Raw genomic sequence first — 22,878 nt, 5'->3', positions numbered from 1 at the left:
ACACGCAGCTCAGCGCCGCGTCACGTCCAAGACAACTCGGAGGTATCATAAACCGGAAGTGCACATCAAATACCGCGAGCTTAGTCAGATAGCGTCTACTTCAAAATGCAAAATAAACGTTAGCAGCTATTGTTAATCGTTAATGATTTGGGACATATGATGTTATTTAATATTAAACTATGTGAGTGACGCAATAGAGATTTGAGCAACTTCCTGAGTCAAAGCTGGGCGCCGCGGCAGGCGCCACTTGTCAGCGCCGGTGTGCATATACTCAGAAAACAATGTGTTCGATTTTTTTAGAACGGTGCGGCGCTGAGCTGCGTGTCCGGTGTGCGACCCCCTTAAGTTGTGTATGATCTAAAATGGCGGCACTCAAGGGGATCGCACACCGGACGCACAGCTTAGCGCCGCGTCATGTCTAAGACAACTCGGAGGTATCATAAACCGGAAGTGCACATTAAATAGCGCGAGCTTAGTCAGATAGCGTCTACTTCAAAATGCAAAATAAACGTTAGCAGCTATTGTTAATCGTTAATGATTTGGGACATATGATGTTATTTAATATTAAACTATGTGAGTGACGCAATAGAGATTTGAGCAACTTCCTGAGTCAAAGCTGGGCGCCGCGGCAGGCGCCACTTGTCAGCGCCGGTGTGCATATACTCAGAAAACAATGTGTTCGATTTTTTTAGAACGGTGCGGCGCTGAGCTGCGTGTCCGGTGTGCGACCCCCTTAAGTTGTGTATGATCTAAAATGGCGGCACTCAAGGGGATCGCACACCGGACGCACAGCTTAGCGCCGCGTCATGTCTAAGACAACTCGGAGGTATCATAAACCGGAAGTGCACATTAAATAGCGCGAGCTTAATCAGATAGCGTCTACTTCAAAATGCAAAATAAACGTTAGCAGCTATTGTTAATCGTTAATGATTTGGGACATATGATGTTATTTAATATTAAACTATGTGAGTGACGCAATAGAGATTTGAGCAACTTCCTGAGTCAAAGCTGGGCGCCGCGGCAGGCGCCACTTGTCAGCGCCGGTGTGCATATACTCAGAAAACAATGTGTTCGATTTTTTTAGAACGGTGCGGCGCTGAGCTGCGTGTCCGGTGTGCGACCCCCTTAAGTTGTGTATGATCTAAAATGGCGGCACTCAAGGGGATCGCACACCGGACGCACAGCGGCGTTCTAAAAAAATCAAACACATTGTTTTCTATGAGTATACGCACACCAGGTCCGACATGTGGCGCCTGTCTGCGGCGCCCAGCTACGACTCAGGAAGTTGCTCAAATCCCTGTCCTGCCACAGAGCGCCACTCACATAGTTTAACATTAAATAACATCATATTTGTCCCAAATCATTAACGATTAACATTTGCTGCTAACGTATATTTTCCATTTTGAAGTAGACACCATTTGAATAAGCTTGCGCTATTTAATGTGCACTTCCGGTGTACGATACCTCCGAGTTGTCCTAGACTCGACTCGACGCAGAGCTGTGCGACTCCCTTCACGCTCCATGTCGGTACGTAAGATGATCATTGGTTTTCATGTGACTTGTAACTGCGTTACATCACGACCCATATGTTGACTAGTCACAAGACTGGTGAGAACAAATGACTGTCTTGAAAGGAGGAGTCAAGATAGCGCCCTGAACAAATGTTTACCTATGCGCTCTGCGATCCCAAACAGTTTTTACAGTTTTAAAACAAAATTTTAAGAGGAACTTTTTTGGAAAAAATTTACTTTCTGAATGTCCTAAATTGTGAACTAACTACAATGGGTGGATCTTAAAAGAGAAAAGGCTCCAAGATGTCTGGGATACTTAAAGACATTCTGCACAATTATTGTGAACAAAATGATGACTCTGAGATTATGCTGTTGGAGGAGGTTATTCCGCCGCTTCCCGACACTCCTTGTCATTCTCCAACCTTTAAACTTCGCAAAACAGATCAGGCAGACACAGCCTTTATTTCCACGCAACTCACTGAGCTCTCACAGTTGGTGAAAAATAGATCGGATGGATTGGAGAAGTTGATTGGTTAAAATTCATGAGTTATTGAAAACATGAAAGAAGAGATCGGCAGCAATACCAAAAAAAAATCAATGATGGAATGATGGAAACGATTGAATTTGTCTGCAACGAGGTTTAAAGTCTAAAAAGCAGAGTTGAGGCTATTGATTCGCGTGTGAAGAAAGTAGAAATCAACTCTGATGAAAGAGATAAATGACTAAATGACGTCTTATTTACCGACGTGGAGCTGTCATGTTGCCATTTTTCGGATCTAGATGTGTTTACATTATTTAATTAAATTATTTAATATAACTCTAAGGGCCAGATTTACTAAACGGCAGTGGCGGGTCGTGACTGCTCAACCGAGGGGTGCTAATTCAAAATAAGTGTTCGGAGTGTCATGTGTGTGGTTCCTTTCCCCAAAACATGTGCCCTGCGCGCCCAGAGATCCCGTGTGCATCACAAGCTCCGCCAAAACAAGTGCCTGCTGCACACCCGTCAAAACCGGTTATGATAAAAGAGACGCTCACGTTCAGAAAATACACGCAAGACACTCCCTTAACAGTAAACTCTGATTACGCATGAGATTATGCGAGTATCTGGCAAACACAAGCGTCTCTTATCATAAACCCTTTAGACGCGTCTGCAGTCGGCACTTATTTTGACAAAACATGTGATGCACACAGGAGAAAAAAGGAACCACACACATGATGGGCTACATAATGTTGTGACAAACTTCCCATCAAGCGCCCTCGAAAAAAGAAGTCACCGGCCGCGACTGCTAAACAGGGCAAATTAGCATGAGATCGTTATTCCAAAAAAGTGCAGATGGGAGTGGTAATATCTGCGGGGTATTTACTAAAAAGCCGCACATTAAATGACCAACGCAATCTACTAAGAGCAGTGCAAATTAGTTTAGGGTCGCAAATAAGAAAAGCTGATGAGGTGCGGGTGATCTACTAACGCCTGATGGGCTTGAGCTCAGCACCACGGACATTACAGCTGAAAATGCAGGGTGTGAAATCCCATCTAATGAAGCCATAGTACACTGAAAAGAACCGGAGGACAAAAAAATGAAGGTTTAGTTGCGAAACATCTGCTATATTCTCATAGTGACTCCTCTTTTATTTCCTCCAGCATATAAAAATACCATGGCTTGGCAAACAATATTTTTGAATAATATGTTCCTCTGGCATTCCATAAAAACTTTTACGTGTGGAAAAAATCCTCTCTCTTGTACAACACACTCTCTGACTCACACAATCTGAGTTTTTCCATGTTTAAGTGCTATGATTGGGTCCCCAGTGCTTCTATCAACCTAGAAAATGTGAAAAAGATCAACCCAGTAACTTAGTTTTGGTAAACCATTCTCTACAAGCACATCAAAAAACAGGTCGTTGAAATTTGGCTCTACTTATGATGTCATAAGGAGCTCTTATTATAATAATACCGCCCCTTAATCTGCACTATCCAACCACAGCACTGCCATTTAGTGCAGAGAGAAAGAGAGAGAGAAAATAATTCACAGCACAATTGAGTTTCAATTTCAACAAACCACCATCATTGTGATCAGTGTTTGAATTTCATCAGCTCATTTGCATTTTTAAGTACACACCCCAAATGGCACATTTTTGCACACACCTACAAAGTGGCAATTTAAACATGCTATAATAAATTATTTATATGGTATTTTGAGCTAAAACTTCACATATGTGCTCTGGGGACACCAAAGATTTATTTGACATCTTAAAAAGTCTTGTGACATGGCCCCTTTAAGTAAATCTTGACAGTCGTTAATTAAAGCCAAAATGATGGTTTGCGCTGGCGCAAGCTGTTAGTAAATCTGGCCCTGAATGTTTTCCAGATGAAGATTTTTGGATGAACAGACATACCAATATTTGTTTTCCCAATACTTTAAACTTTGTGAAATAATACAAGAAATATTTTACATATGTGTTGCCACATGGACTTCTGGGAAAGATTTGCACTAATGTAAAAGATGTTGTTTACTTAGTAGACGGTTCGTATGTCTTTCATCTGAATCACGCACATCACTTCACATCAGTGAAGACTGTATTGTTTATACAATTTAATATAACCAATATGTAGAGTTTTTAATAAAGTTACAGGCCAACAAATTTTATGGGGCTTGGTGACTGTTAGTTTTGGACTCGTTTATAAGATGACATCAGGCTGCCTTAGAAGGTAGCTACAAATGTAGACAACAGAAAGCAGTACCTTGCTAGGTTTTAAAACAAAGCTAACATGGTCACAGGTGACAAAATGCAAAAAAAAAAACTGAAAGTAAGCAAAACAAAAAGTGGAGAAATAAGGTTGTTAATGGAAGAGATCCGAAACTGTTACCTCATTGGAGCACTTGATTCGGCCCATCTGTTTGAGAACGTGCCGTAATCTCTCTCTCTCATCTTGCTCCTCCCCAGCCACATTTTCACTTCCAGAGGGCTTAGAAATAGGAAACAAACACAGTATGACACATAATGTCTCTCCAGATACTCAGTGCTCTTTATAAGTCAGAGACCTGTAACCATTGTGCAGTGATTTACAATACAGGACAGATTTTACAGCAGTTGTAGTGCATTCAGACTTTTAATAATCATAAGCACTGTAAATGAGACTTAATAAAGTGATATCTAATATGCAAAATATCTTGACAAAACCCTGGCTCTCTTCTAGTGATAGACCGATATATCGGCCGGCCGATATCTCCGATATGTGGCTGCTGTGTTCGCCGATTTTTTCCGGCATTATTTATAGACAGAGTGCTGGAAGCCGCAAGCGATTGCAGGTCATGTGACTAAAAACAACCAACCTTTCCATGACAACATCGAAAGCTTGGCCTAACAGCTGATCATAGCTGCACAAAGCGGGTTTTTATTTCTCATCTCTATATATATTTGTAGTAGTAAAGTGCTAGAAATCAGAATCCTTTGCTGATAGTTCCTCGTCATTGTGGAGAGTGCAGTTCATGGTTTCATAGCACCCTCACCCGTTTTTACTATTTTTTAAATATAGTTTTTTTATTAAGTTCAATATTTTTTTTAAATTGAGGCATATGGTGTCATCACGCCATTTTTATGATGTAAATTGAGTGAGCAAAACCAGTATCGGCTCCAAATATCGGCTCAAGAAAATTGGCAGCCTGTATCGGTCATCGGCTAAGGCTGATGAAACAAAAATCGGTATCGGCACTAAAAAAAAATCCAGATCGGTCGATCCCTACTCTCTTCCAAGGGTTTTTTTCTTCCAAGGACTTTTCCCCACAGGGATTTTCTCCTAGGAGTTTTTTCAACCCTTTGGGAGTCAGCTGACATTAGCTTAAAGGAATATTCCATTTTCTTAAAAGAAAAATCCAGATAATTTACTCACCACAATGTCATCCAAAATGTTAATGTCTTTCTTTGTTCAGTCGAGATGAAATTATGTTTTTTGAGGAAAACATTGCAGGATTTTTCTCATTTTAATGGACTTTAATAGACACCAACAATTAATACTTAACTCAACACTTAACAGTTTTTTTCAACAGAGTTTCAAAGGACTATAAACAATTCCAAACGAGGCATAAGGGTCTTATCTAGCAAAACGATTGTCATTTTTGACAATAAAAAGAACAAATAATACACTTTTAAAGCACAACTTCTCGTTTAGATCCGGTCGTGATGCGCTAGCTAGCGTGACCCGACGCAATACGGCATCACGTCAAGAGGTCACAGAGGACGAACGCGAAACTCCGCCCCAGTGTTTACAAGTGTGTTGAAAGAGGACCGTTCCTACGTTGTTGTATGTCAACTGATACTAATGAATGTCTTTGTATCAGTTTATTGTTTACAATGGTCCGCAAATGTGCGTTTTATATATGTAACACGTGACCTCCCTACGTCACTACGCATTTGCGTTAGGTCGCGCTGGACCGGACCTAGACGAGAAGTTGTGCTTTGGAAGTGTATATTTGTTATTTTTCTTGTCAAAAATGACAATCGTTTTGCTGGATAAGACCCTTGTGCCTCGTTTGGGATCGTTTGGAGTCCTTTGGAACTCCGTTGAGGGGAACTGTTGAGTGTTGAGTTCGGTGTTGAATGTTGGTGTCTATTAAAGTCCATTGAAATGAGAAAAATCCTGCAATGTTTTCCTCAAAAAACATAATTTCTTCTCGACTGAACAAAAAAAGACATCAACATTTTGGATGACATTGTGGTGAGTAAATTATCTGGATTTTTCTTTTAAGAAAATTGAATATTCCTTTAACTTAGAATTATGTTAATACATATACGTTACATTATTACTCCGCTCATTAGTACGGATACATTTTAGCCGCTGTACTTTGCTACTTTGTTGTCTTATGATTGTTCAATTTTCACTTGTTTTTATTCATGTTAAGCTCCTTTGGAACAATTATACAAATGTGAAAAGCGCTAAATAAACCAAATTGAATTGAACTGAAAATTGAAATATACGATTACGAGCCTTACAGCACCTGGCAGCATCTACAAAAACACACAAATACTCACATAACAAAACTGAGTTTTGAATGCACTTTCTCATTAATGTTTTATACTGATTCTGAGACAGTCGGTTGTGCATAATTTAACAGATTTCTTTGGAAATATTGTATTCAGCTAATGCTTGAGTTTGGCAGATGGAGCTGTTATCCCCACAACCCTCTTTAACCACTCTTGTTTTCATACAAAACCTCCCAGTGCTCACGTGGGACGCCATCACCAGAGCCCCACATTATGAGATGTGATGTTATATTTCAGATTTTGGCTGGATTTGACAGAAAAAAAAAAACTTTAGAGATTATAATCATAACCACATTGTTGTGGAGACAGATTACTGGCAGGAGAGCTGTTCATAATTTGAGGGTGTTGGAGAAATTTTTACGGTCCACAGTTATCACAGATGACAAAGGCATTGCTAGATCTTTTCTCTATATGTGCACTTAATGCATAGACGCTAGTAGATGCTTTATGTTTTAAAGTAATGCTGGATATCATAATTCTGAGAGGCTGATGTGGACCTTTGGCTTTTGTAATGGCCATTGAATATAATACTATACACTACTGTAGATGTACTGTATACACACACATGCTCTCACCTTATTGTGGTCAGTCATGCAGTGGTAATTGAGTCCAGCTTTGGATCTGAACTGTTTCTGGCACTGCTGACATTTGAGAGCATCACGCAGCTGTGGGAGAAAGTTTATAATGTCAACCTCCATATCCTTAAACCACTGGTGATATTTTATGTCTGACATATCTATTACAATAATTCACACTTTTATTACTGTAAATCAGTAAATCAATTCACAAACCCCTAGTGGTTCGTGAGGGAATTGCAGGGGGTTCGTTAGTTGATGAAAAACATTAAGGACCCTATCATACACCCTGCACAATGCAGCGCAATGTGCGATGCAAGTGTCTTTTGCTAGTTTCAACCCGGCGCAATTATCATTTTCACGTTTAGCGCCACATTGTTTAAATAGCAAATGCAGTTGCGCCCCCGGGGGCGTTCTGGTCTGAAAACGAGGTGTGTTCAGGCGCATTGTTGGCTCGTTGCTATTTTGAGGCACCTAAAATAGACTACGCCATTGACCAACTAAAACCTGCTCTAAAGTCCATGGCACAATATTTTTTTTGCTATTTAATGAGCGAGTTATGCGCCCATAAACAGAACGACATCGCGTGTTTGCTTATCACATGGATGCGCAGCAGCACATAAACTTTTTAAAATATGAAAAAATAGAATTAAAATGTAAAAAATTATTGAGTCTCTTGGACATAAATGAGGATCGATTATAAGACGTTAGAAGGCGTAAAAAGCTGCTTCACCTGTAGCCTGATAAGTAATTAAATGTTTTGCTTTAAACAAATGCATCTATTTTTAAATGTTTTTTAAAAAATGCTACCCCATGGATTTATTGTATATGATGACTTTGAACCTGTGGATAAGAAATATTTTAAGTAATTCTTTTTAAAACACTCACGGCACTGTCCGCGTGCTTAAGGCTCTCCCCACGTTTGTAAATTCTTTATCTCTTGTTTGTTACAAATAAAGTATTTTTAGAGTACAAACATTTTCTTTTGCAAACTATTTTATGAGATCACAATGATTATGTAGGATATCAATACATTTACAGCAATTAAAAGCCTGCTATTTTTACTTACATGACTTAAAGAAAACGGATTTTAAAGGTTTTAATAAAAAAATAACAGTTTCAAAACAAATGAAAAAACAACACAATTTTTTGACATTAACATTAATCTTAAACTGGTGGTCTGTTTCCTCCGCTTAGTTTTTCAGTTTACAAATTCCGCTTTCTAAATAGAGATTAGGCATGGCGCCAGTGCTACTTGCTTTTAAAGGGGATGAGTCTGAGCTGAGACTCTCATTGGTTTATTGCACGTTACGCCAAAAACACACCCATTACTCATTACAAGAATAGGAACAACTCTTTGAGGCTGTGCACTTGGCGCATAAACCATTTTCCCCATCGTTAAATTAGCAAAAGTGGAATCGGACACGCCCGTAGACCGTGTGCTTTAGACAATGCGCTTAGATCGTTAAAATAGGGCCCTAAAAGTCCCACTGTGGTTTTATTGTTGTTTTTATGTGTATGTGGTGTTTTTAATATGCTTTAAGAAAAAAACATAGGTTACATCCGATGTTATGTGCCGTATCTAACAAAATTAGCATCCATTTACGCGTACGAAAAGGTGGAGGCGGGGAGTAATTTGCATATTCATACATCTATAGCAGTGTTTCTCAAACTTTTTCGGCCCAAGGACCACTTTATCTTCCAATTTTTTTTCTGAGGACCACATAACAGAATTCCACTCTAACACGCCCCCAACGCCCCCAAAAAACAACAAAATAGGAAGGATAAGCTAAATTTAAGTTTAATATGCAACTGTTTCAAGTCAAAAAACTTTTTTTATACACAAATGCAATGCTATGTTCAGAAATTATTATATGAATTTTATTTTTTATTTGAACAAGTAAATGTGAAATGAGTTACAGCTTAATATGAACAACAAACTGCACATGTGAAAAAAAACTGCAATTAAACATACTAAAACAGCCTAGGTCCCACTTAATGTCATTCCAAAGAGCCCTTAGTTTAAAACTGAGGTGGTGGGTATGAAGTCTGGTAACAATGAAAGAAATAATTCCCCTTAATGTCCAAAATCACTGAAATTACAGGGATTTTACACATGAAACAAAAACTAGTACATTACAAAACTAATAGATCTGGGGATTTTTAGCTGCTTTCAGTTGACACTTGATCTTTTATTTTGACTTCTCTTTGGTTTAGCCACCGATCCATTTTTACGTTATTAAAACAGAATGGCAAGAACTGATATCACAGTTTCGCAAGTGCATTAAAAAACTACTTAAATAAGTGCCGATTTTGTATAAACACTTGCCTAGTTTACGTCATCTTCCACTGTGGGGGGGGGGGATTTGGCGGACCACTTTAAGAATTACTGATCTATAGTCTGAGCTGTGCAAATAAGTAGATATCAGAGACTAATTTGCATATTTTTAGATACTAAATGAGGAAATTACATTCAAGCTGTTTTAAAGCATGTAGAAATGACTGTCACAGGAAAAACTTTTACATGATATTATAATGCCTAAAGATGAGTTTTAATTGGTTAAATTATCGACTAGAGGGAGACTTAATTACTTAATTGCTTACAATTAAATCATAGGATGCAATTAAGTGATTTTAAAAAAACACTTGAGAAAAATCTTAACAAAACACTAACTAACAAAGTAGATTTTTAATAACAAAAGATATATTTTATTTGTTTAATCTCTTGTTTAACAAATAATTTATTTGTTTAATGTCACGTGACCATTACACAACACTACAAAAATACCAGATGAAAGTAAAAATAACAATAACTATGTCAAATACTACTAATAAAAGCTTTAAATGGATATATAAATAAATAAAAACAAATAATTAAGTTAAATATGCAAATGTGCTATTAAATTACAAAAAAATATTTATGTTTAATCTCAAGGCATACTTCAAGTAAATAATTAAGGTTAAGGGGGTTTAACTGACAAATTAAATGAATGCTGTAAATTAATGATGAAAATAATAGTGATATTTGTTATATATTCAATTACTTAAATATTAATAAAAATGTATAATTTTAATACCGCAGTGGTTGCTTTAGTTGTCTTTTAATATGCATATTTTCTTAACCGAGTCACTAATATAATGATCCTATTACAGTCCTACAGCCAATTATTTTTTACAGATAGTATAAATAATATTCACCTTATCAAAATATGATATCTAAAAATTGCTTAATACAATGTTCTGATTACATTCCTAATGAAAACTATTTAGTATTGATGGCATATAAAAATGTTATAAGCATAATATCAATTTACATTAAGATTACAGTCCTACAGACAACTATTTATACAGTTTGTACTGCTAATGTGTACATTTTATGGAAAATTTGATACGCAACACTATGACTATAACGGTAAGTTTTTTTTTTTTTGCAGTTGATACTGCTAATGTACTCGTATTTTGTAATCCTTGTAAACACATATACTATGTATTTAATTTTTCATATATATTATTTATATATTTGCCTCTGCTACAATGCAAAATCATGAGAAGTGCTACATAAATATATAATATATAAGTGCTACATAAATAAATTTGATTTAAATAGTACCCAGTTCGAAATGGCATGGGTTTGTCCCCTTTTGAAAATAACCCTGCATTTTTTAAGGTGTATTGAGGTTTCGGACTTACTATTCATTATGCATACTGCTCTGTGCTAGTATGGAATGGGAATGTGGATGTATTGTCTGATTAAGTAATTGTTATGTAAGCGCACCGACCTGATTGCCAGGCCTGGCATGAAGTCATAAAAAACTCAGTCTTCTAATGCCCATCGCAACTGTCATTAATTTCACACAGGGCTGAGGTAGAGGCCAGAGAAACTACAATTACTTGTGACCCCGCAATAACGCAGTCGATCAATTCAACTTTAACAGACCTGTCGTCATTTTAATAGAGTTGTGCTGTAGACCGGACTGGCACTATAAGACTCTTCTCCAGATGCACACTGGGTAGGGCCGCTCTCTGATTCTCTCTCACAGATGGCTAATCAATAAAGTGCTCCTAATGGTTCCCTCTGGCCCCGTGCACAGGGTCCTGAGAGAGAGGTGTCTAATTGCATGCCTGAAACACTTTCCTCTTTTTTTCCTCTGCGGTTTGCTTGTATAAACAACAGAGGAAAGCCATACATTAAACATTTGATACTCTCTCTTCTGTTCTTGTATGTTGCTTTATTTGTGACTTACACTTTGTACTTTGTGGTGTGTCGTGCTGCAGGATTAGCACTGTTGAGCTGAACAGAAGTAGTTATTTGGGAATTTTTCCTTTTAAGTCTATAGATGGTTTCATCGGACGTATGCGCGTTGTCGCGCCTGAACCAAAGTGAACTTCCGCCAAAGGGTATAGAAGCCCAAGAGGCGAAACTCTGTTGTGTTATGGGTAACAGTCTGTAGATGGCGCTGCGGAGCCACGGCCGCCATTATGGACTGTAAGCTGCTGAAATCGTTAGCGCGCCTCACAACTGTGAAGATGAGCAAGTGGTTAAAACGCAAGCAGTGTTCTGCAATAAATTGCAAAAATTATCAGTCCACCAGAAACTTGTTAATATTTTTGTGATATTCTATGTAAAAGATTAACTCTTAAGAAATGTTCATTTATAATTTTATTGATTTATTTTTCCAAATCATATATATGGTGATGTTCACTCATTTCAAAATCAACATTTGAATAAATATCTTATTACTGTGTGTCTGCCTATATATTTTTTTCATGAATTTCTGTTATTCATATAACAAGTAAAATGCATAATAGAACATAAATATTGATAGATTAAAGGTTTGCAGTAATTTTATAATTGTATCTTTGCAAACCGTAAGTGGTAGGCTAATGAAGCCGATTCGGTGGGGGACATACCCTTACGAAAAAGTACTATAGGAATCTTATAGTATTTTTGGACAAAATAGAATAGTAATCTTAGGAATACTATAGTAATTTGGGACATACTATAGAAGTACGATAAGACTACTATAGAAATACTATAGCAGCTTTAAAATATTATAGAGGTATTGGAACATCGCAGAAGTATGTTATGTTCTGTAATATCTCAATAATATCCTAGAGCCGCTATAGTATTTCTATAGTAGTCTTATCGTACTTTTATAGTAATATTTTGTCCCAAAATACTATTTTCCTAAGGATAATTAGGCCATGCATAACCAGGTTGTTTTCGTATTTATAAATGACGACCAGAAAAAAAAATAAGTTATGCCAAGTTTTTGTTATGTTAAGTTGGTTCAGTGCCATTGACTCTCATTATTTTTCGGCGTTTTCCTTCAGTTTTCAGTCCATATTGGCGGCCGCGCCGTCCCGTCATGGGGGCAACTGTTGCTATGGAGCGTTCTATTGAGTTTCGCCTCTTGGGCTTCTATACTCTTTGCTTCCGCTTTGTATTTATTTATCAGTCTGGCTAGTGGCTAAACTGATCTCTGAAACAAATACCTTGTTGAAAATAAAATGTTTTGGTTTGCTAAAGACGAGGGGAGACGGCGAGTATGGAATGGATTACAACTGTGCGGAAAGGTTTGGCAGCCAGGAAAGCAATTTAAAGACCTATAGCCAACATTGTATATATTACTTTTACAAAGTAACATTAGCTGTAATAATTGATACGCGTTAGATATGATATATGAACGACGATAATTTCTTTGTCATTTATTTCCCTTGTTATCAGAAATAAACTACTGCAAGTGTTGTTATTGATTTTATGTGGAAGGCTACTGGAAGTTGCGTCTAGTCTTTTATTTATGTTTAAACCGTCTATACTTATACTGGAATGATGTTAGTGGTTGGACTGACAGGTGATGTGACCTCTGACCTTTTGACAGATCTCCATGTGCTTCTTAAGGCCTGGAACTGTCTTGCGAGTAACGACAGAGCAGGTTGGACAAACCACCTCTCCTCTTTCAGAAATAGTGTTCTGCCATTGGGCTTCAGCAGGGGGCACTAAAGAGAGAAAGAGAGAGAGCCTGAATATTAATGAAAAAGATTAAAAGGAATACTCTACATTCATAAAACAATTCAGATAATTTACTCACACCCATGCCATCCAAGATGTCTATGTCTTTAAGTTGAAGAAATTAAGTTTTTTGAGGAAAACATTCCATATAGTGGACTTTAATGGACAGTTCATTGCAGCTTCGAATGCCATAAGGTTCTTATCTAGCGAAACGATCATTATCCCCCCCCCCAAAAAAAAAACATATGTAGTTTCAAACCACAACTTCTTGTCTTGCACTAGCTGTGTGACGTGCCAGCACAACCTTACGTATTACGTTATCACATCGAAAGGTCACGCTTTACATATGGGAGATGCACACTTGCGGACCATTTTAAACAATAAACTGACACAAAGACATTCATATCATTCCCCATACAACAGAAGGGTCCTCTTACCGAACACTTGTAAACACTGGAGCGGTAGTTTCGCATACGTCATCATTTAGAGTCCTTTAACACTGCATTAGAACTGTAAACTCTTGAGGTCCACTAAAGTCCACTTTATGGAGAAAAATCCTGGAATGTTTTCCTCAAAAAACGTAATTTCTTCTCAAATGAACAAAGAAAAACATAAACATCTTGGATGACATGGGGGTAGGGCTGGGCGATATGGCCAAAAAAATTATCAAGAAAATGTTTTCCATATAAGTCAATATTGATAATTATCATGATAAATAACAAATCTTTATTTCTGCATTTAAAGGCAGATTTTTGCTCCTGAATGAAATTTGATAAAACCAGACAGTTAATAATGGTTTTAAACAACTTTTTATTCAGAACATGACAAATACTAAAATCTTTTAATGTTTTAATGTTCAAGCATCTGTATGAAATGTAAATATATTTGTTATGAAATCAACACATTTCTGACACAGAAAGCAGCAGGCTTCTGTCATTTTAAGACCCAAGACAGACTGCTTTAAGTTTCAATATACTGAGTAACATCCAGCTGTTTATGTTCACTTAAACAAGAAAGAAAACTTAGTTCAGTGATCACGCATGTGTTATACATATACAAGCTATACACACTGATGTCAAGAGTGCCACGTTGCTGTGGGAGCACACACTCTGCTGTTTTTCCTCAGTTTCCTGAATTTGCGAATATCCTGTAAATATACTTTTAAAGCTGTGTGGACGTTTGCGCGCAAGGCGGACGGTGAAAAAAAGTACAGTATACTGTACCTATTTTGTCTGCTGTTTTCCGGGCTTTGACGAACCCTGTTTGCGTGTCCAACATTACACAAAAGGAAAATGTTTATGCGCATTTCGTGATTCCGTCCACGTTTTCCGCATTGCAAAAATCATAGGACTCTACAAATAAATGAATAACTTGCCTCATCTTACTCCACTTCTTCAAGTTTAATTGACACTGTGATTGTAAACAAAGAGCGCGTGCCGCATCCGGAAGTGCAACATTACACACAGTGCGTAGACATTATCGATCACTTATCGAACTGTCGTAAGTGTTTTATCTGAAAAATGTATAATCGGTAAAATTATCATTATTGAATTATCGCACAGCACTACATGGGGGTGAATAAATTATCTGAATCTTTTTCCCTGCCAATGACAAGTTTTTCCGACAATCCATATTTCCGCTATTATCCACCAGGTGGCGCTCTTACCCAACTTATAAAACCCGGAAGTATTCCCTAAGGGAATGTTTAGATGATGGCTTTGAATCTGATCTCTATCAAAAGTCCTTTACAAAAATGCAATCATCTCAACTTTTTTTTTTGAAGAAACCTCCCCATATTTGAGAGGTGATAAAAAGAGAACAAATAAGGAAACTTTTTTTGTTTGAAAGCAGAGGGTCTCTTTCATTTGATATATTGTATGTTTATATATTTAATGAAGAACATTTTCTGAAAGGCATTAAACTTAAACTGAAAAATGCTGGCGCTGGCAACTGTTTTTAAAAAGCTGGCGGGGAAAGAGTTAAATGAGGTCTCATTTGTAAATCACTTTGGATGAAAGTGTCTGCAAAATGACTAAATGTTAGTGTAAATATTTATTTAGCTTTATTGCACTACTTCACCAAACATAAATACTCTCTTTATCGTGTAAATAAAGCACATTACTGTAAATTGAAATGGTATCTGATATAAACTTTTATGTGAGGTCTGAAAGACAGCAGCTCACTCTATGATGAAGATTGGTTTGTGATGTATGGATGATTTTATGACAGACCTGAACTGATAGCAGCAGTTTCTTTTCTGGTAGCTGCTGGAACGGACTGCTTCCTTTGGGACTCTTCTGCGAACAAAGCTCCCTCCGCCCTCTTCATCCGGCCTGCTTTTAACTTCTCCTCCACTTTATTCATGCCTGTTCAACACACAACACACTACATTAAGGGAAAAATAAGATCTCACAACATGAAGAAAAGAAGAAGTAAGAAACAGCTTATGCACCATGCATTTAAAATAAATATACTGTACCCCAAAAAGTGGCACAAGTAACACTTGTCTTGTACATGGACACTTTACCGGCTTTAACAGGAAATGAAACACTTTTCTAATATACCTCCAGTATTAGCACCGACAGGGATAATTACCATGCAAAAATAATAAGGTTTTTAATTACTGACATACTGTTGAAATTTTATTGTAGGAAGTCTTTGTCTATCAGAGACCAGGACTGAATATTAAAGTCAAAGTTACTGTAAGGCAAAGAGTCTTAAAAATTTGGTCATCATGGCCAATCCAGTAGAAGAGACTTTCTATACTTTAGTTTCTCTTAATGTAAGATTTTCTTTTGAGATCTGGAAACAAGGTAAGAAATTAATGACAAACGAATTGACTTCACTGGAAGTTACAAATGTCTAAGAAGAAGTATTTAATGCATAAATAAATATTTGGTAAATTTATGCATTTGGCACACGGTTTTGACACGAGATGACAGGCAAGCAACACATGTTTTTGAAGCACCAAAAATAAACTAATATGTGTTAAAATGACTTTATTTGGACTTGAACTGTAAATGCAATTTTCTCCGTTTTCTGTTTTTTTGCACTGTCAGATTCCAGATTTTCAAATCGTTGTACAGTATTTCGCCCAAATATTGTCGTATCCTAACACATCATACATCAATGGAAAGCTTGTTTATTTAGCTTTCAGATGTATAAATGATGATGTATAAATCTCAATTTTCTTAAATCGGCCCTTACGTTTTTTGTTCCAGGTTCACATATGAATAAATATTGCTCATAAACGGCTGTTTAACTCTTTCCCCGCCAGCGTTTTTAAAAAAAAGTTGCCAGCCAGCGCCAGCATTTTTCATGATTCTCTTGTAATCACCTCTCAAACATGGGTAGGTTTCTTCAAAAACACCCAATTTTGAGCAAAAAGCTGAGATAATTCCATTTTTGTGAAGGACTTTTGATAGAGATCAGATGCAGAGCGATCTTTAAAACATACACAGAGTTCTTTCTCTTTCACGTGAGGCGCTACTTCCGGGTTGTACAAGTTGCGGAAGTGCGCCAACCGGGTGGATAATAGCGGTATTGCGGAAAGACGGAAAATCTCGTCATTGGCGGGGAAGCGTTTTCTCTTAATTGACGAGATATCTCGTCAATGGCGGTGAAAGAGTTAAATAATATCCTACTGAAATAAGGGAAGGCTTGAACCCAGAAACTGTATTCCTTACGTCATGATTTAACAAGCGGATAGGTTCAAATCAACATGAGATTCCCAACATTAAATATAACTTGTATGTATGAGTATGTGCTTTGTACCTTTTAAGCCGAATGTTCCTGAAATAGATGGCTGCTCCCCGGTGAACTTTTTTGGAGTTTTCTGCTTCCTCCCTGGCTCAAATGGAGAAGAACAACAAAAAGAGGTCAAACATTTCAATAACAGGGCACAGAATTACAATCCAGGATTTGCTATCCTGTAAATATATTTACAGCAGCCTACATATCCTCAAAAGAGAACTGCTTTATGCCTCTCTATCGCCATCGCTGTGCAAAACATTAAATTGCAGGTTAATTTGCATACTCATCTTTACGTTTGTTAAAAAACTATGGGAAATCTGTCCCGGCAACTTATTCATGGGTACCAAAGACGTCACTTCCGCCATGCCCGCCGCCTTATTTGTGTCCGTCTCGGCAGCGAACACAGCATATCTAAAGGACTAAATTGTCACATTTATTAGTGTAATTGAAGGTTTACCAGAGACAAAATACTGATTTTACAATGTGGAGTTAGATGTCGGCTGCCAGTCAGTCCCTCCAGTTGTTCGCGATCGCGGAAGAGGGCAAAATCAACAAAAATTCTGAATTTTGGGGATCCTGCATTATTTGTCATATTCTGTATTAAATATTTCCAGAAATTAAAAATGTTTCATAAAATAAATTAAATATAATATCTCTGTCATTATAAATAGAGTAGACAACTTTGTGAATATTTTTGTCTTTAATTTACTAACACGAATGAACAATCCCTCTCATAGCACGCTGTATCCCGTTACCATTACAGCCATGCACCCCACAGTTAACAGTGAATCACATCTTCTGAGTACGCATAAAAACATTATATCTACTATATTTCTAAGTTTAATGGTACCTTATAATGCATTATTTTCATGAGGATACACACATGAAAAGTCCTTGTGATGAAACCAGCTTGGCGCACCTGCTGTCTCATATGCAAGGATCTGGTAAAGCAATATCATAATGTATTACAATTTATTATTTTGTAGTCCTTAAAAGAAGTTGCTGGGACACAAAAGAAAGTCTGCTGTCCATAACATCTCAACAAGAACAAACGTGCACATGCAGAACTGCGATCTTTCAGGCGACCTTACAAACAGTATGCTCATAATTAAGTCCAAATGTCCATTGGCGTATATACATGTGTATAAAAAGGTTAAGTGCAAAGTTTAGGGAAAAAGTGTTTTAGGACGTATGAATCCATTACTGTACGCTTTTAAACTGACAGCTGGACACAAAAATGGCAGTGACGACACACAGTGACTTCATGTGGTCCTGATGAATTATTATATTATTGTATTTTATACATCAATATTATAAGCTTACTATCGGAATCAGGGCAAAGCTTGTAGTTTGGGAAGCTACAGTATGACAAACATTGCTCATTAATAAGACTCAAACCTCAGTGCACCCAAGGCAAGTAAGCACCTGCTGTTTCACATGTTGTTTCCTAATCTCCTGTGTTTGTCACCTCCATGGAGAAACTGACATGGCTTTCATATAGCAGTCATGTGAGGTGAGACAGCAGATATTTGTTAGTGTGTTAGCATTCAGACTTTGATTGTCAACTTATGAACACAGCTGCTCCAGCACGATTTCCTGCCTTTTTAGATGCAGACACATACCACGTGATTCAAGCCCCTGGCTCTGCTGTGAAACAACAAATGAAGGGTCCGTGTACCCATAAATAGAGGCCTCACAGCACGAGCCCACCAACATCTCGACATATTGCATCTTTGCCAAGCAGAGACAGAGACGGCGCTGCCAGCCGCCAACTATGCTCTTACAAGCTGCTGCTTAAAGGGCCAGTACACAGTTTCTGACAAATGTCAATATGGAGGGCATACTGGGACATGTTAATAAGGAGTGGGCTCATTTATTAGGTGGTTGGAGGGACTACTTTTCTAGGAGGAGGAATTCTTTTAGAATTTCACGTATGCAAGATGTGCATAGGTGTGTTAATGCCTTGGTCTGTATCGTTTAGTGTAAAACTAGTAATAATCTCAGTGTGTAGCAATCTTACTGTGCTTCATTCTTTCTGGATCCTCCTCTGGAAAGGGTGGAGGTAGACTATCTTCCTCGCTGTCACTGTCCCCAGTGTCTACAGATGTCCCCTGATGCTGTCCCCTCTCTGACCTTTGGGGGGCGCACTCCCCATTCTGTGAGTGCTGAGATATCTCCTTGGTCTTCTTCACCTTGAAAAATACAGGCGACGGAGGGCTGTTCTCTGTGGGCCTTAGGGGAACACAGGCTGTAAAGTCAATCCACGGAGGACTGGTACCATAGTAATACAAGAGGACATCATGTGGAACTTAATAATCACATTGGAAAACAAATCATGTCCTGAAGCAATCCCTTGTTATTTTAGTTCCTGAGTTAATAGTGTTATGCTATATATTTTGAGATTTAAATTCAGTGCATACATGTCCTGTATCATAAATGCTGACATTTCAAACCTTTTTTTGGCATTTCCCTTCATAGGGCTTTTCTGCTGTTTGGGTTCAGACTTCAGATCGGGTTTGGTCTCCGTGGTGACCCTTTCTGGGTGGTTCCACAGTTTGTGCTTTTGAAGACGCACTTTAGTGGCAAACACAGCCTCACAGTACGGGCATCCGTGACTCAGCTTCTCTGCTATGGTCGCCTGAATGACACACAGGAAATGTTTATAAAACATGACAGATGGGACATATTGTATGTCGTGTTGCATTTGAAGACTGGCTTACAGACAGTAATGTGCATGAAACCATATAAATGTATTTACATTATTTATTGTAATAATTGTTACATATCTCTTAAAATTAATGATCCACAGTACATATAAAAGATAACATAAAAGTGACTTTACTAATACATTTTTAAAGTGATAGGATGATTTTATGTAAAAACCGGCAAAAATGACTTTGATAGTTCGCCCAAAAATGAAAATTACCCAATGATTTACCCCCTTTTAAAGCCATCTGAGATACATATGTCCATATTTTTACATATGTCACAGTTATTTGTGAAAATGTCCTAGCTCTTCCAAACTTTATAATAGTTAATATGTGGTCTACTTCCTTCAAGCCCAAATAATGTGCATCCATCCTTTACAAAAGTAATCCACACAGCTCCAGGGGGCAAATAAAGGCCTTTTGAGGGTAATTTTGTAAGAGAAAAATCCATATTTAAAATTTTACAAACCAAATTAACTAGCTTCCGTTAGAGGCAATTGTGCATTATCCGTACCTTATACCATGGGCTGTTGAATGCTTTATTCTGATCTGATTGGCTGAGAAATGTTCCAAACTGCACACCTAACTTGTCAAATGTCTTAAAGGCGCTCTATGCATTTTCAGCGTTTTTGTCAAACAGCGACCCCTGGAGTCGCTGGAGAATACTTGCAACTGTCGTAATTTCCCACTCTAGTACACCTTCGAAGATAATGACCAGGTAATGTTTCACAATTTCATACAAATATTAGGCTACTGCATAGTCTACTAAACTACAGATGATGGTAATAGGATAATAAGATGTTTATTCCAAGTGTAGAGTGCATATAATAATAAAGTACCGCTGGCTTATAACGTTTTTACATTATTGCAGCTAAATCACAAGTAAACAGTCTATAGTCTATGTCTATCATTTCATTTGTGTTTTATTGTAATGTAAACATTACAAAATGCCATGACAAAGTTAATTGTGTACGTTGCATTATTTCATAACATTGGTCGTTATAATGTCACTATACATGATTATTGCTATTTATCATAATAGTTTGCAAATTGTGCATGTTTACACTATTTACAACCTCTAGGCTTATTTATGTCCTGATAATTATGTGAGATATTATACAGAGTGAGAAATTCAAATTTGCAGGTCACACATGAGCAACGGGTTATAAAAATGTTTGCACTTTGTAAAAATGGTCTCAAATTGCAGCCGCATTTAGGATCCCTATGATGACAAAGTAAACAGAAAGATCAGTTCATGAGATCGCCAAATTTAGCGAGTACCGATCGAGTCATTTAATGCCAATCGATTGGAGCATCCCTAATACAAATTGCTCTGAGAAACGCACTTATTATTTTGTGAATTTTAAGAATGATTTGAGAAATGCTGCAAAGCGAATGAGAAAAGCTGTAACTTGTGACTAGCTTTGTTTTTGTTGCTTCCTGCTCTGTGCCTCCGTATTCGACACTACGCTGATACTCCCTCCTGAATGCAGAGCAGTCCAAGATGGCGTCGTTACCGGAAACAAGCTATTTTAGTTTGTAAAGTTCTAAATATATGCTGCGTCCCAAACCACCTACTTCCATACTACATAGTATGTAAAAAGCACTACTTCGCCTACTATATAGTATGGATGTAGGCTGTTTGGGACGCAGCATTAGATTTTTTTCGTACAAAATCGAATTGATTACCGTTAGAAGGCAATTCTTTTTGTGAAGGATGGATGCAGATTCTTTGGGTTTAAAGAAAGTAGACTCCTTAACTGTTAAAAGCTTGGAAGAGCCAAGATATTTTCTGAAATAACTTAGTTAACTTCAAATTCAAGGACATTTTAAGGACTTTCCGGGTCCAATACCCTCAAATTCAAGGACTAAATGTGGGGACACATTTCAAGTGAGAGCAAGGTTACATCGTGTTACCTTTTAAGATACATTGTTACAGTTCCCTTTCGAGGGAACTCGCGCTGCGTCACTGCGGTGACACTTTGGGGACGCCTCCAGGGGTAAGTGCGTCTGAATGTGTATATCAAATTCAACCAATGGTGAGGCTTAACGACAAAGACAGGGTGACGTGGGACCCTGGAAGTATATCGCTATCTGAAATATTGCCAAAGACGGCATTACAGGGACACAGGAAGTATGGCAAGGAAGACGCAGCGTCTCGTTCCCTTTTCATGGAACAACAGTTACATACGTAACCAGAGACAAGCATTTAAAACTAACAGTTTAGCACGTGTGCTTAAGAAGTCTATAATTTGATGATATTTTCTTACACTACACAGGGAATAATATGGATTTTTTTCCAGAAAACTTCTTGCATAAAATAAATTCAAGCACTTTCAATGTATCTATGTATATTTTCAAAAACTTCCCAGGCAGATTCACAAACTTTCAAGGATTTCAAGGACCCGCGGGAACCCTGTGAAAATGTGTTTATCTAAAATATTGAGGGTGGTTCGAGGGTGAGTAAATCATGGAGTAATTTTTATTTTTGATCGAACTATCGCTTTAAGCTGGGTTTTCACAAACTGGGTCAGAAATGTTGAGTTTTGCACATTGATGTTAGTTGTTTGTGTTGGGTGTAAATGTGATTTAGTGTGTGAGAATATTTAGTTTGGATTCTTGATTTTACCCCTTGGCATCTCTGATAATGATATTTAAGTCCATAAATACTGGGGAACTCCAGCCAGCAGCCTGTGCTCGGACATTTTACCCTGGAACGACTTTTAAACTCCTCTTTCCACTGAACCATCATATGAGCCTGCAGCGAGACAAACACAAAGACACAGTCATTAGAAACTATTAGTAATCAATTTTACACACACCCGCCACAACCTTTCATGAGATGTTTTCCCTTCAAGCACAACAGTTGGATATAATTTGGAAAGTCCCATTTCTATTTAATGGCAAACTATTCCAAAATCCCACACTGGTGTAGTTTCATTCCTTTAGTATCCAGTGGTGGTAAGTAACGAATTAAATACTTCGTTACTTTACTTAAGTATTTTTTTCGGGGATCTGTACTTTACTTGAGTATGTTTTATTTGCTTCTACTTTTACTCTTACTCCACTACAATATTAAAGAAAATGTTTACTTTTTACTCCGATACATTTCCCCATGCCCGTATTTATTACACTGTCTTTCCAAATCAATGAAAAACTGGGTTTTCTTTTAGAAAAAAAAGAATGCGCGCGAGCTCTTTGGCAGCATACGCTCAGCAGTCAGTTCGGCGCGCATAGAGACAGAGCGCAGCGCGTCATAACCTGGGGGCCACGCC

General features: G+C 37.7%; 1 protein-coding gene across 1 annotated transcript in view; it reads right to left on the bottom strand.

The window, feature by feature from the left end:
• The window catches only part of znf512b (zinc finger protein 512B), an 89,850-nt gene that overhangs the window by 11,570 nt on the left and 55,402 nt on the right, over window positions 1-22,878 (bottom strand). The window contains exons 4-11 of the mRNA XM_073874969.1: window positions 22,233-22,361; window positions 19,349-19,533; window positions 18,916-19,127; window positions 16,917-16,988; window positions 15,374-15,508; window positions 13,002-13,129; window positions 7,130-7,219; window positions 4,381-4,479 (exon numbers count right to left, since the gene is read on the bottom strand). Of these exons, the coding sequence (XP_073731070.1) occupies window positions 4,381-4,479; window positions 7,130-7,219; window positions 13,002-13,129; window positions 15,374-15,508; window positions 16,917-16,988; window positions 18,916-19,127; window positions 19,349-19,533; window positions 22,233-22,361 (1,050 nt within the window). The remainder of the gene's footprint in view (window positions 1-4,380; window positions 4,480-7,129; window positions 7,220-13,001; window positions 13,130-15,373; window positions 15,509-16,916; window positions 16,989-18,915; window positions 19,128-19,348; window positions 19,534-22,232; window positions 22,362-22,878) is intronic.

This window comes from Misgurnus anguillicaudatus, chromosome 13 (genome assembly GCF_027580225.2).
Source record: "Misgurnus anguillicaudatus chromosome 13, ASM2758022v2, whole genome shotgun sequence".
NCBI classification, from domain to species: Eukaryota; Metazoa; Chordata; class Actinopteri; order Cypriniformes; family Cobitidae; genus Misgurnus; species Misgurnus anguillicaudatus.
Note: the sequence above shows the minus strand (reverse complement) of the source record. Positions and strands in the feature narration are given on the sequence as shown.